Source organism: Plasmodium brasilianum, chromosome 3, assembly GCF_023973825.1.
Source record: "Plasmodium brasilianum strain Bolivian I chromosome 3, whole genome shotgun sequence".
Taxonomy (NCBI): domain Eukaryota; phylum Apicomplexa; class Aconoidasida; order Haemosporida; family Plasmodiidae; genus Plasmodium; species Plasmodium brasilianum.
The window spans coordinates 466623-481897 of NC_090116.1; the positions used below are offsets into that span (position 1 = coordinate 466623).

The 15275-nt window shown below is 28.5% G+C and overlaps 3 protein-coding genes across 3 annotated transcripts; 1 reads left to right on the plus strand and 2 right to left on the minus strand.

Annotated features, from left to right (window-relative positions):
* Positions 1-1087: 1087 nt before the first annotated feature.
* Positions 1088-6439, plus strand: MKS88_000895 (protein CINCH; the record flags this gene model as incomplete). The annotated part of the gene is made up of 1 exon (XM_067219538.1): positions 1088-6439. The coding sequence occupies one exon, from the start codon at positions 1088-1090 to the stop codon at positions 6437-6439; it is 5352 nt and encodes a 1783-aa protein (XP_067075263.1).
* A 1435-nt stretch (positions 6440-7874) lies between these two features.
* On the minus strand, positions 7875-9866 carry MKS88_000896 (AAA family ATPase; the record flags this gene model as incomplete). Its single annotated transcript, XM_067219539.1, has 1 exon — positions 7875-9866. One exon carries the CDS (start codon positions 9864-9866, stop codon positions 7875-7877), a length of 1992 nt encoding a protein of 663 aa, XP_067075264.1.
* A 1336-nt stretch (positions 9867-11202) lies between these two features.
* Positions 11203-11724, minus strand: MKS88_000897 (uncharacterized protein; the record flags this gene model as incomplete). Its single annotated transcript, XM_067219540.1, has 1 exon — positions 11203-11724. The coding sequence occupies one exon, from the start codon at positions 11722-11724 to the stop codon at positions 11203-11205; it is 522 nt and encodes a 173-aa protein (XP_067075265.1).
* Positions 11725-15275: the final 3551 nt, after the last annotated feature.

Sequence of the window (15275 nt, forward strand, 5' to 3'; positions counted from 1 at the left end):
GAAAATTTGTTTACTGAATTGAAAACATTTATTAATTTACCCTAAAAAATTACTTTTGTATTTTTTTAAGTTCAACACAAATCGCAATTTGTAAAAATGAATATGAAAAATTAGTAAAAAAAAAAAAAAAAAAAAAGAAAAAAAGAAAGAAAAAAGAAAAAAAAAAACTTGTTATTCCTATTTGTTTCTAAGTGTGCATATTTTTAAGCATTTTACCAGTTATACAATTTTGTCAGTTTATCTTTTCCATTTTTAAATACACAAAACAAAAACAGAAAAACAAAAAAAAAAAAAGTAAATATTTTTGTACGAATGTGTAAGCATTTTCATATATTTTTGTAATGTTTTCAATATTTTTAAAAATGTTTTGGTATTACCTTTGTTAAAAAAAAAAAAGAAAAGAAAAAAATATTTTTTTAAAGAACACAATTAAACAGGAAAATTTTTATTTTTAAATAATAAATGCATGTCAAATATGTATTTCCGTTTTGTTAGACTTTTGCTGCTTTCTAACAGATCAACATTTCCTTCTTTTTTTTTTTTTTTTCTATCAGCATATATTGTATTGTTAATTTTTTGTGTGGTCTTTTTTGTGTAATTTTTTTTTCTCTTTCCTTTTTTGTGTAGTCTTTTTTCTGTTTACCTTTTTGTGTAGTCTTTTTCCGTTTACTTTTTTTTTTTTTTTTTTTTTTTTTTGTAAGTAAAAGAGCATCGCTTGGTCCAGTATTAACCGTGTACTCCTTTTAACTTTTTAGTATAATTATTATTTTTTCAACCGCATAAATTTTGAAAACGTAGGGTATGTTTGAATGTATATTTGTATGTGCATATGTAGAGCAAGTCAGATAGATTTAACGAGTGTAGTCGCACACTAGTGATGTGTATATGCATACATACATACATACATACATACATACATACATACGTACGTACGTATATATATATACATGTATCACTCACGATTAGATAACCCCCGCGCCAGTATTTTTTTTCAAAAACGGAAATGCCTTTTGTAAGGCGAGAATATGAATAAGTCGAAAATTCGCCATCCAACTTAAATAGAAAATATAGTTTTAAAATTAGACAAATGAATAACCTACATAATGTAAGAGGTGTCGGAAAGATAAACAAAGATAGTTACATATATAATTGTGATACTGGTCATTATGAGAATAATATCAATTCGGAGGGAATTCAGAAGGAATATATACCTCCAAATAATAGTAATTATCAACAACTATTGCATTCTGCAGCATTAGAAAATAATATTTATATGAATATAACTGATAATAGCACTCCTGAAGATATGCATATTCTCAGCGAGAAGGAGATTAGGAAAATTAATCCTACTACCAATGGAAATGATAATAGTATAAACATAAAAAGTGGTAATATATACAATGATAATGTTAATATTGGAAGTATGGATAATAGCGGCATGAATAATAGCAGCATGAATAATAGCAGCTTGAATAATAGCAGCATGAATAGTAATATAATGAACAATAGCGGCATGAATAATGGCGGATTGCTTAATAGTGGTCTGCATAACAGCAGTGTACATAATAACTACGTGGATACTCTAGGAAGATTCTTCAAAGAAGATAAATTTAAGATTAAAAAAATAAAAGAGACTAATAGTATTAATAATGTCTGTTATAATAGTAAGAAAAATTTAACGAGCATTTTACCTTTTGATAAAATTGTGGAAGAATGTAATATTCAAAATTTGTTATCAAAGAATCAAGTACATGATTTATATAATCATCAAAATGTATATGATGAAAAAATTAATAAGAAAAAAGAGCCGTCTCATTTTACATCATTAGATAGTTATAATGAAAAGAATATAATACAGAATGGATTTAATGAAGATTTTTCAGATGTATCATTTGCTCGCCCGTTAAAAGGAAATACGTTTGCATATAGTAAATATGATAGTCATAAGAACAACATTGATTCTTGTAATTTTCCTAATTTAATTGATAATAATGTAGATAAAAGATATGTTCCTGCACAGAGTGAAGTGCTAAATTATAAAGGATTTCATAGTAAAGGAAAATTAAACTCTCCTTATAATAATGGAAACATAAACAAGAATGTTGATCAGATTAATGTAGTTGTTCCACCATATGTTCACATGAACAAGTCAGGTAAAAATAACGCAGTAAGACGGGAGGGCATTCATGCAGATACTCCTAACCATGTGAATCAAAAGGTTAGCAGTAGGAACGACATAGTGAATGATGATGCTATTGCTATCGATAGAGGCGCAACCAATGGTGGAGGCACAACCAATGGTGGAGGCATAACCAATGGTGGAGGCATAACCAATGGTGGAGGCATAACCAATGGTGGAGGCATAACCAATGGTGGAGGCATAACCAATGGTGGAGGCATAGCCAATGATGGAAGCATAGCCAGTGGTAGAGGTATGACCAATGGTGGAGGTACAACCAATGGTGGAAGCATAGCCAGTGGTAGAGGCATGCCCAATGGTGGAGGCACGACCAATGGTGGAAGCATAGCCAATGATGGAAGCATTGCCAGTGGTAGAGGAATCTCGAACAGGAACGATTGCGAAGAAGAGAATGTGGGTCGCCAAAAAAATCTTTTAGAAGTGTACGACTACAGAAAGAATAAAAAAATTATTTACTATGCTGTTAAGAATCACTATGATCCTTATAAAGAAATGAATAAAAAGGAAAAAGAGAGTTATGAAGCATATGAAAATAAATTATATGAAAATGATATATATGATTATTTATTACATCAGTATGAGAGCAATTATAGAAATCTTTTTGATGAAGACTATTTATCGAAACAAAGTTTTCTGAATGCAAGAAAAGAATTTATTATAAATAAAATAAGTCTAAACAGAGATTATGATAGACATTACAAAAATACTACTAAGTGTAACATATTAAGGGGATTGAATGAAGCGAATATACACAGGAATAGAAATGGTAACATGAATAGTAGGAGTGGCCATGACAAGATCAACAGTAGCAACTCCAATAATAACCCGAAGGATATGGAAAGGTTAAATTTCAACAATTTTTTTGCGCAGAATAGTGAACAGTATAATCATCATAATTTCGTTGATAGTTCAGAATATATGAAAAACAGAAGTGGAAGAGAACTTTATGGAAATAATGTATATGACTACAAAGTAAATGGTAGTGATGATATAACTCCTTTAAACGAAAGACTCCATAGCATATACCAAACAAGTATTAGCATATCTAACCTGTGTGATGACAACGTTATAGATATATATAGTGATAAATGTCTTAGTGATGTTTATACTCAGAGGCCTATGTTGTTTATCTGCTCCGAAAAGGATGCCTCTACGAGCATGGGCAGCGTTAGGGAGGGCAGTAAAACTGGCGGTAAGGTCCCCGACAATTCTGGACGTTGTATGATGCTAAAAATTAACAAAGACTTTAAGAAGATTTTTAAAAAATTGAAGTATAAAAATACAGTCGTCATCAGCAACATTGGGAGGAAAACGGGTTCCTCGACCTTCTCGAATTTCATCATAAACAAAGAAAAAATGAACAGTTTTATTAGAGAAAGTGGTAAAGAACAGAATTGTATTTATGCTTATATGACAGCAAGTCAAAATAGAATTAACTATATTTATTTGGACTACGATAAGTTAACTCCAAAAGGAATGGACGGATTCCCGAACAGAAACACTTCGAGTAGTGGAAGTGTTGGAAGCGTTGGAAGCATTGGAAGCATTGGTCTTATTGACAATACTGGAAGTACACAAACCATTGGAAGTTTTGGCAATACCGGAAGCATTGAAAACTTTGGAACTATTGACAGCATTGGAAACACTGGTATTGCAGAAAGCATAAATAACAGCGACTGCGGAGAGATAAACAAATTTGTAACCCTGTCCTTTTACTTTTCCAATATCATTATTTTTCATATAAACAACCAAAATTACATGGATATGTTTTCCTTATTGGCGGACTACTATGATATAATCAAAAAGATTAAGGAAAATATAATATATAGAGAAAAAAAAATATATGAAGAAGAAAAGAAGAAAAAAAAAAAAAAACATAGGAACATAACTAGGTCGAATACGGATGGTACACTGCTTCATAAAAATAAACAAAAAATAAATAAAAGAATTTCATATGATATTAGTATGGATAATAGTAACAGTAGTAGATCGAATTCAAATAATGAGGACAACAGTAGCAGTGAAGATTTTGACGAAGATAATTTTTTTGTTCCTTATTTTGTGTTTGTTTTGAGAGATATAAACAAAGAGGATTTCATAAAAATGAAAGAGGCAAATGATGAAATGGTAAATCGTAGTGCTGTGAATCGTGATGGTCATAAGACCGAAAATGATAACCTGAAGAACTCATATACACTCCAATATTTCAACACATTAATAGACAATATTAATAATACAATTTTGCAGAAAAAAGTGAAATGCTTCCTAAATTTTTTGACAAAAAAGAGTTTATTCTTTTTACCTTACATATATACAGATGAAGACGAATTAACTATTAACACTGACTACATGGTTGAACTAAAAAAAATAAAAAAAGAGTTATATGTACATGGAAGGAGTATAGATAACATGTACAAAAATAATGCAATGTATATATATAAATATCTTAATATGCTAATTTACACAACGAATAATAATATATTCTATAGTCCAAATCATTTAAAAAAAAAAATTGAAAATTTTGAAAGCAAAATGTTATATAATGTTCTTACACAGAATTTTTTATTTCATATAAGAAAAAAAATCGAAAATAAATTACCCATGAAACCAAACTTATTTCTGACTTTAATAAATGAACTAAAGATTGAATATATGTTAACCTTTGAAAAATTTTCAGTAGGTAATGAAGCAATAAAAAGGAAATATAAAAATCAGTTATACAAAGATATTGATATTATCATATTAAAAGCATATAAGGAAAATATAGCTTTTAGTTGTTTTACTTTTTATAAAATTATAGACAAAAAAATTAATAAATTAAATATATATGACAAAATTTATAATAAGAAATATGAAAACTTTGATGGACTTCGTCTCGATATAGACAATGTGAATGATTCATCTGTTGATAATCTCATATATAACGAAATATTAAGTATAAAAAAAGAAGAAATATTTACTCATTTTATAAAAACCTATTATAATACTACTAGCGCTGAGGAATTATCTCCTTCTGTTGTTAAAATGGGCAAGGAAAATTGTAACGTCGTTTCGAAGCATACTAATAATTACAATACGGATTCGATTATTCACTCTCACAAATCTGTTAGTAATTCTGAACGGGGGAACAGTGGAAAAAGTGGGAAAACTGAGCAAAGAACAAAAAGTTCAGATGATCAAGATTCAAATGATAAATCCTCTTCCACTTCTCGAAAAGGGGGAAGCAATTTTGGAGACAACTTCGGTAGCAAGTACAGTCGCATAAGTGATTACAAAAATTACCGGAAAAATGACCGGAAAAATGACCAGAAAAATGACCGGAAAAATGACCAGAAAAATGACCGGAAAAATGACCAGAAAAATGACCAGAAAAATGACCGGAAAAATGACCTTAGCAGTGACAGCAAAAACTATCGGGGTGACACTTCTCACAGTTATGAGCATACCGATAGTGAAGGAAACAAAGTAGGAGAAGAAAAAATCAAAAACACAAAAATAAAAAAAATGTACGATCGACATAAAAGCGCAAGTGCTACTATATCATACATGAATGCCGATAATGATCCGTATAACGATTATCAAGGAAGGGGAAAAGATGCTAACGGTGGAAATAACAACAGTTATATTTCTAATACAAGAGACTCATCGAGGAGAACTCCTCAAAAACTTAAATCAGATGTGGTAATGCTAAATGAACGAAAACAAAAAATTCGTGAAGAAAATGACTTTTCTAAAAAATATCGTAGTGTTAATTATAAGAATAAAAATTCTGACCATGTTCATAAAAATTACAATTTGCATGAAAATTCGGACCTTAGTGATATTTTCAGCGATCTAGACGAGATAATCACAACAGGTTATGAGGTGAACAAAGCAAGAATTGATGGTTTAAAAAGTAAGAAATATAATACAAAAAAAAAGATAAGTTTTAATGAACAAAAAAGTTTATGTAACAACCTTCAGAATGCCGAAGGGGCTGACATAGCACATTTGAAAAGAGACGACATACAGCAGCAGAAGCAGAGGAAGCAGCAGGAAGAGGACGATAATAACGATAACGAGAGTAACATTGCTTTTTTGAAAAAAACAAATTCAAATATTTCCCAAAATAGTAAAGACAAAATTCAATTCATTGAGCAAGTTGAAAATACCAATAAAAAATTAAATAAGAATGATTTAAATAAAAAAAAGAAGATGACTTGCTTGCCCAGGCCGAAATCGAGAAATAGTAAAAATTAGATTCTTTGATTTTTATATGCATATCCCTTTTTTATGTATTTGTGAATGTAGCTCCTTCGCAGATATGGTCACTAACGGAAAATTTAACTCCACTCCGAAAATTACTTCTTTAATTGAGTATATTTTGTTTTAGTCCAAGGTACTGGATACTTTCCTCATTTTATTACATTTCTGTATTCTCCCCTATGTGCATGTGCACTAACAAACTTGGCGCTGTTAATGCTTACGTTAAAAATCTTTTCATTTTTATTGTCACTTTCCATTTTAACCTGTAGATATAGTAGGTATATAAAGTAGACGAAAAAATACATGCACAAATAAAATATACTACGTCTTTTTTTCTTTTTTTTTTTTTTTATGTAATTATTCTTATTTGTTTTGTACAATGAGACACCACCACCACCCCATTGAAACCATTTAACGTTTTTACTTTCGGTCTCAAAATTATTTAACTATGGACCACTGTAATATTTTCTAAACTGCGCAACTGTCTACGACTAATGCGCAGTTCAGTAAGGTCATTGTAGTGTATTTGCGAATGTATACATCTACACATGTATGTATGAATGTAAGTGCATGGGTAGATAAGTCCATGTACGTATATATATATATATATATACAGCGATGTGCATGTGTATGGGTAACATGCTGACCCCTTTTTGGAGAATGAAAAAGACCCACAGTTAAAGTGAAAATTAGGCAAGTGATAAAACTGCCTTATAGTTTCTAAAAAGGGTAAGGAAAAGTTTCTCATTATTTCGACTATTCCTCAATTCACACTGAAAGAGAAAATAAGTCGAGGAGGTGTGTTAACTAGCTCTGTTCCGCTGAGCTTCCTTTTTCTTGCATATCAAAAAAAAAAAAAAAAAGTTCGAATTTGGAAGTTCGAATTTAAAAGTTAAAAGTAAAAAGTTGAAAGTTTAAAGGTAATCATTTTAGCGCAGCCCTTCTCGTAGGAAACCGCAAATAATATGCGCATATTTTACGGCACAAATATCAGTAGTGGTGCATTATTAAAGAAAAAAAATAAAATAACTCGAGCGACAATACGACAATAATAATACTGATGATAATTGTTATGATAACAGTGTTGATGATAAATTTGCAGCACTCCCAGACCAACAAACAAATGAAATGGCACAAACTTAAAGCAACAGCCAAGTGGTTAAGGGTAAGAAATAGCAAGGTTGAAAAAAAGGAAAAAGAAGGATGGTTAATAGCTTGATGGCTGCATGGACAGATGGAGGGGAAAAAAAAATAAAAATTGGAAAAAAAGAGAAACCGGATATAGTCGCGCTAAAATTCCTCAACTAGGTTGAGAAACGGGGACACTGAGATACTTTATATGTATACTCTTACAACTGGGTATGATCCTCTCATCTACTCGAAATTCGTGAGCTTATAAAAAAAAAAAAAAAAAAAGGATCAAGGTAAACTACAGCGAACTGTGCATTTTACTCCATTCGTCGTAATCGAATACATTTTTATAAGAGGTGTTAACCTGTTTGAGTGCTTTAATAAAGTCGTCATATTTAATAGCTCTGAATATAGAAGTGTTGGGTATGTTCTGTATACCATTATATTTTTCTACAGCATCATCATAAACATATTCATAGCACTTTGAACATAAATGATAAATATCACTACCATTCCAATTTACTAGTTTATGAGAAATATTGTCTAATTCTTGTTCAGTAAGTTTAAATCCTGAATGTGTATGTTTTGATAAAATATAACGTATTTGATCCTTTCTTGCTTGTAAATCTGGAAGAGGTATATATACTCTTTTATTGAATCGTCTCAAAGCTGCATCATCTATCATATCAGGTCTATTAGTTGCTCCAATAATAACAATCATAACATCTTTTTTTGTATTAATACCATCTATCATTTGTAATAATTGATTTTTAATTCTTATAGTTGTATCATCTTCATCTTTTTTCCTCATACCAAGGAAAGAATCAATTTCATCAAAAAATAAAATTGAAGGATTATCCACTTCTGCACATTTAAATAAACTAGTAACAATTTTCTCAGTTTCACCAATATATTTACTAAATAGAGAAGATGTATTTACATTATAAAAAGAGCATTTACATGAAGAAGCTACCCATTTTGCTATCATTGTTTTACCTGTCCCTGGTGGACCAAATAATAAAATTCCTTTAGCTGCTCTATTTAAACCAGTAAATAAATCTGGTCTTAATATAACATTCACAATTTTATCTTTTATAATTTTTTTTATATCGTGTAAACCAATTATATCTGTTTCTTTTACTTGTTCATTTGAATTTATTTTCATACTCAAAGCATATCTAACCACATTTACATCCAACCCCTGTTCAATTAGATGCATATATTGTTCAGGCACTTCTTCACCCATATCCTTTGAATCATCCATATTTTTTCTACAATTTTTTCTTTTTTCATCTCTCTTGTCATTTCGACTTGCACTCTTCGAGTTCTCATTATTATTATTACCATCATTGTTGTTACTATTTCCACTCTTTAACACATTATTTCTATTCCTTTTTTTTAAATTGATATAGTTGAATGCTTTTATTGCCTCTTCATTCTTTTCGTTTTTTCTCTTAACCAAAACGTCCAATGCGTTTGAGAAGGCACCCTTCTTCTTTGACACATTGGTGCTAGGGAGGTCATCCGAACCATCATCATCTTTATCTTCATCAGTATTGTGATAAGCACCTCCATAATAGTTGCCCTTCTTCTTCTTTTTCTTTTTTTCCCCCTCCTGCAACTCCCTATCATCAGATGAATACTCTCCTTTTTTCTGTATAATTTTCTTCGTTGAGATACTGGTTATATTCTCCGTATCGTCAGACAGATAACTTTTTTTTTTCTTTTTCAACTTGAGCGCTTTTGGAGTGTATATTTCATCGTCACTTTCGTCAGGTGCTACTATTTCGTTATTTAATTTTCTCTGATTTGTTAGTTGTTCATTCTGTTCCTCTTCATTGGAAAAATTTTCTTTTACATTATAGGAGTTACTATTTGCTGTGTTATGTGCTGTACCACTTACTATATTCCTCCTTTCATGATAAATTTTAATGAACATTGGATCAAAGGTCATATAATTTTTTATATCTATACTTGTTATACCACTAATAAAGTTATCATTCTCTTCAATTTTTTTATCTACATTATTCGTTTCTGTATTGTTCAGTAAGTTAACCACTTTATTGTATGTTTCATCCTCTTCGTAATTTTCAAATATGTTATTGGGTATATTTGAAAAGATGAAATTATTCGCATCTATTTGGTAGTTATTTTCACTTCCTTCATTTTCGGTATCTTCACAGGTATCCCATATATCGTTAAGTAAAATATCGTGGAAACACTCCTTCTCCTCTTCCAGTATTTGGTAGTAAATTACTTCTTTCTCAATAGCGCTGCTAATGCCATTCATGTTGGGCTACTGTTTGGCGGGGATGAGGAATTATATACATATATATATACATATATATATATATATATATATATGTGTGCCCTAAAATGGGGGAAACAGATTAACCTTTAATTTGTTCGTGTCCTCTACTTCTGCCTTTTCCGCTACTTCGTCTACTCCTTCGTCTACTCCTTCGTCTATTCCTTCGTCTACTCCTTCCTTTGCTTCTTCTTTTTCTTTTTTTATTTACAAATTACTCCACAATGTACAATACCCGAAAAGCTCTTTTACGAAGTTTGCTCTGACAAATTATGAGCAACGATGCCGGCCAAGCGTCTTTTTCACCTCTTTCGAGATATATTAAGTTATATTGTTTGGTATATTTTATATTATTTTTTGTGATAGGTTAAATTATATTCTGTACGCTGTTTTGTGCCCCATTGGGGGCCTTTTCCATTTGTTTTATGTTCGTTTTTTGTTTGTTTTTTGTTTGTTCTTTGTTTGTTTTATATTTGTTCTTCGATTTTTGTTCGTATTTTAGTCATTTTTCGTTCATTTTGTGGGTATCCATACTCAACTGTTTCACCCTCTTTACACTTCACATAGTGCATTTCAAGAGAATCATAAAAATAAATAAAACAGCATGCTTAATAAATTTTTAAGATCATTAATGTGAAATAAAAAATTACCACAATTTGTACAGCTAGCTTTTCATGCTCAGGTCAGATTAAATTTTTTTTTTTTTTTTTTTTTTTTTTTTTTTTGTTAATCTGATTTGATTTTATCAAAAAGTTCTAGCACATGTGCGGATTTAACATAAAAATTATTACTTAAAAATATTAGCTTTTAAATTTACATTAAAATTACTTTAAATATTACTTTAAATTTATTTTTTTAAAATTATGTTTGTAAAAAGAGATACTAAATATAAGCACAACATTTCAATATATATATGATAAAAGGCATAAAACACAAAAACGCAAAGAGATTGGTGCGGGGGAGGGTTTAACAAGAAGGAAAAGTAATTACAGTAAATACAACTATGGGAGGTAGTTAATTAAAAAGGGGCACATATACATATATATATACATATATATATATATGTTTATATTCGTAAAATGGAGGATAATCTTAATAAACGAAAATAACGAAATAAAAAGAATGGTGATAATAAGCAAACAAAAAAACGAAAAAACGAAAAAACGAAAGAACAAAAAAATGATGAAACAAAAACAAAAAAAAAAAAAAAAAGCGGCACAACAGCGACGCTATAATTAAATGCCACTGTGCTGCTATGCCGATGTACAGCTATACCGCGGGCACAAAATATATCTTTTGCAATGGAAAAAAGGAAAAACTAATAAATATACATATAAAAGCTAGGGCCCTCTTGAACGAAACTGTAGACTTTTTTAACTACGATGTATTCCTTTTCCAATTCATCCAAGTCTAAATCTTCATCTTCTGCACACCGTACAACATTATTATTTAAAATATGGGGGAAATATTTCGAATTTAAAATATTTTTATTTAATATACTGTTATGACTGTAAGTCATTACCTCACTATTCCTTTGTGCATCTTTTGTACTAAGAAATTTCCCTTTCTCTGAAATATCATTGCCATAAAATTTATTGAAAACATGAGTAGGATTTTCAAAATAGTTAGGAAATAAATTCTTCATAAAAATACTAGGTCTAGGTTTCATTGTGTTTTCATATTCATTTGATGAACAAGAACTTTTATACTTTTTTATAATAGCTGCAAATGTACATTTCTTTAAATATTTTTTTATTTCGTTTTCATCATCTTTTCTAAATATATAAAGTAATGGGCTAAATTTCTTTTTTAGAAATTCTAAGTTTTCATATTCCTTCATCCTGCATATGCAAACCTTTCTTTTTTTTTTTTATCTCCTCTACGGGTGTGTAAAATAAGACCTGGTCTTAACTTGCAAGGCGAACCGAGTAGTGAAACATGCTCACATAAAAATACGTACAAACGCACATATAATTGTATGTATTTATATATGCGTTTATATATGTATATATTTATGTACGTATATGTTTATATATGTATAAGTTTATATATGTATAAGTTTATATATGTATCTGTTTATATATGTATAAGTTTATATATGTATCTGTTTATATATGTATAAGTTTATATATGTATCTGTTTATATATGTATCTGTTTATATATATATATATATAATGCATTTTTACGCGACGGGCGCAGGTGTACCGAATGCTCTCCTAACAAAAAATAATAATTAATTTGAGAAATATAAACTACTAAAAATCAGCTTTTTCACATTTATTTAATGCAAAATTTAAAAATTACTATTAATTTATTTTTATAAAAAAAAAAAAAAAACAGCTATAGCAAAAACTATGAATATTTCATGTATAGTGTTCTACTAAGTGTACCATATAAAATGTAGCACATATAATGTAACATGTAACATATTTAATTTTAAAAATCTAAATTTTCTATTAATATACACAAATAATCGGTAGAGTATAAGAAACACTTAAAAATAATAACAAAAAACAGTAACAAATAATAAGTAATAATATGTAATAACTATTAATACAGTTAATATCTTAAAAAGTATACAGTAATAAAACTTAAAAACACATTTAAATCAAAATTTAGCTCAAGGTACAGTTATGAAAACGTAAAGAAGCAAAAATCAATACATTCATACGAAAAAGTAAATTAAACTTCTTCGTTTTTTTTTCCTTTATTATTATTTTATATTATACTATAATGAACTACATTGCACCATAATGTACCATATTGTACTGTAATGTACTTTGTTGTGCTGTTTTATACTATATTTGTGTTTAATGTTGTTAATATAATTACCACATTGTAACATTATCCTATAAACGATATTTCAACTTAGAGAAAAAAAAAAAAAAAAAAAAAAAAATTATGTGTGGCTCATCTTTTTTTTTTTTTAAGGAAATAATTGTATATCTACGTCATTCAATAATCTTCCTTTTATTTTTTTAAGGTTTTTTTTTAAATATTAAAATAAAAAAAGGACTTAAAAAATTTATAGAAAAAAAAAAAAAAAAAAGAAAAAAAAGTGGAAGATATATATACACAAAACATTTATCTACAAAAAGATAGCACATTATAGTCATTAAAATGTAATGATCTTTTTTTTTTTTTTTTTTTTTTTTTTATTACAAAATACAAAAGTGGGTAGAAAAAAGAGTTGTAAAGTTTTGCAGTTCCACAAAAATAAATAAAATAAAGATAAAATAAAGTAAAATGAGATAAATTATGCATAAATTAAAGTAAGATAAAACATAACAAGATAAAATAGAACAGTTGTCAAATATAGAAAGGAAAAAGGTTTCGATGTGCAACGTTTAACTAAATAGCACAATATGTACAACTTTACTTTTAAAAAAAAAAAAAAAAAAAGGGAACTAAGTCTTTGTTTCATCTTATATATATATATTTAGCAAACCCATCAAGAGGCAAATAAATAAATGAATAACATTTTATATTATACATAGTACATATAATACATATTTTTTTTTTTTTTTTTACATATTGTGTTACTCACGTTTTCTGCGTAATATACAAAATGAAAAAAAGAACACAATGGGCTTACGAGTTTTTCGTACTATAAGTACAAACTTTACGCGAAATATGTGTGTGCAGGAAAAGCAAAAAAGAAAAATAGCTATAAAAAAAAAGAAGAGGTAAATAGAAACGTAAAAGAAAAAAAAAAAAATAGGCTAATAAAATTCCCCCATATTATTAGATGCCTAATTTTTAAGTAAATTATACCTACATCCCTTTTACATGATCTGTACAACAATAAATCTAATAATTTCTCTTCTTAGAAAGCATTTTATTTAGCCTATAATTTATTCATTTTAGTTCTTTTCATATATCTTACAAGTTTTTCAGCTAAATATGGAAAAGTTCAAACATGTACACGATATATATTTCCTATATTTAATCATGTGTATATATATATATATATATATGTGTATGAATAACACCCTAGCTGTTGCCCTTTTTTTTATGGCATTTACACATGCCCTGTAGTGGTAAAATGTCCTTTATTAAAATTTTTTTTTTCTGTTTCCCCATAAAGCTATTCATTTTGGTGTGTATTTGAAAAACCGATGGATGATTATATCATTTCAAATTTTTAAGAAAAAGGAGAATTCATATATAAAAATAAAATTAAAAACAAAATATTAGAAATAAATGATCGCTTCAAGATGATCTACTGTAAAGTATTTTCCCAATTTTTCGGAATTTCTCAAAAATTGTGTAAACGTGGTATTAGGTGATATATTCCTTTTTTTTTTATTATTAAGAGCTATAAATAGCTTGTTTTTACATTTTGCTATGTGGCACTGTAGATTGTTACACCTTCTTAAGGCGCATTACTTACCTGCTTCTCTAATTCAAAATATGCCTAGTGTATTTCATAACGAAAATAAAATATAATAGTTATGCAGAAAAGCGCTAAAAACCTTGCTTCTATAATGTACATTTGCAGCTCTGACATATTAATACATGTATAAGTATATACGTATACCTAAGTGGCAATGATTAATGCTTCATTTCTCAATAATGGAGAAGAAAATATGCACTCGAATGAACGAAAAAAAAAAAAAAAATATTCGCACCTATATATTACCCTTTGAACAAACAAAAAAGATTATAAGCATTGTAATTATAGTCTTAAATTATAAGTATTTCCGAACAAGACGCTAAGTTCAACCATTAATGGAATGATGCGCCCCCTTCAAATAGACTTTTTCAGTTCATGCTTTGTTTCGATATAAAGAAGTCCCAACCAAGAAGATGTGCATATATATAAAAGCACATAAGTACATATATATATATATATATATATATATATATATATATATATATCATATAGATATGTACATACATAGGTACAAATATGTATTCCTTTTAAGTGGCAAAACACGAGTAATTATTGCAAAACTTTTTTTCATAAAAAAGGAAATTATGATATTGTGCACTTAAGCCCAGTGTTCGTGAAAATATCACAAGCATCATTAAATAAATTTTATTCCTTATTCATAAGCAAAAAATAAAAAAAAGAAATTTTCTCCGTAAATAATTAAATAATAATTATAACTGGAATTGTGCCAGTGGTACACCTTTTCTCATTTGTATTTTCTTCTTTTTTAAAATAAACTTTTTGGAAGAACAGTTTCGTCCTTTACATTTCCTTCATATATTCTCTCTTTGTTTTTATGTGCGCAAAAAAAAAATAAAAAATAAAATATCCTGTAACAATAAAAAAGGAAAAGGAGTGCAAAGGAGTTTTATTCATCTTTATAACAAAGTTTACGAAAAGGTATGAGTTCCACACATAAACGTACGTATAAATAAATACATATGTATGTATATAC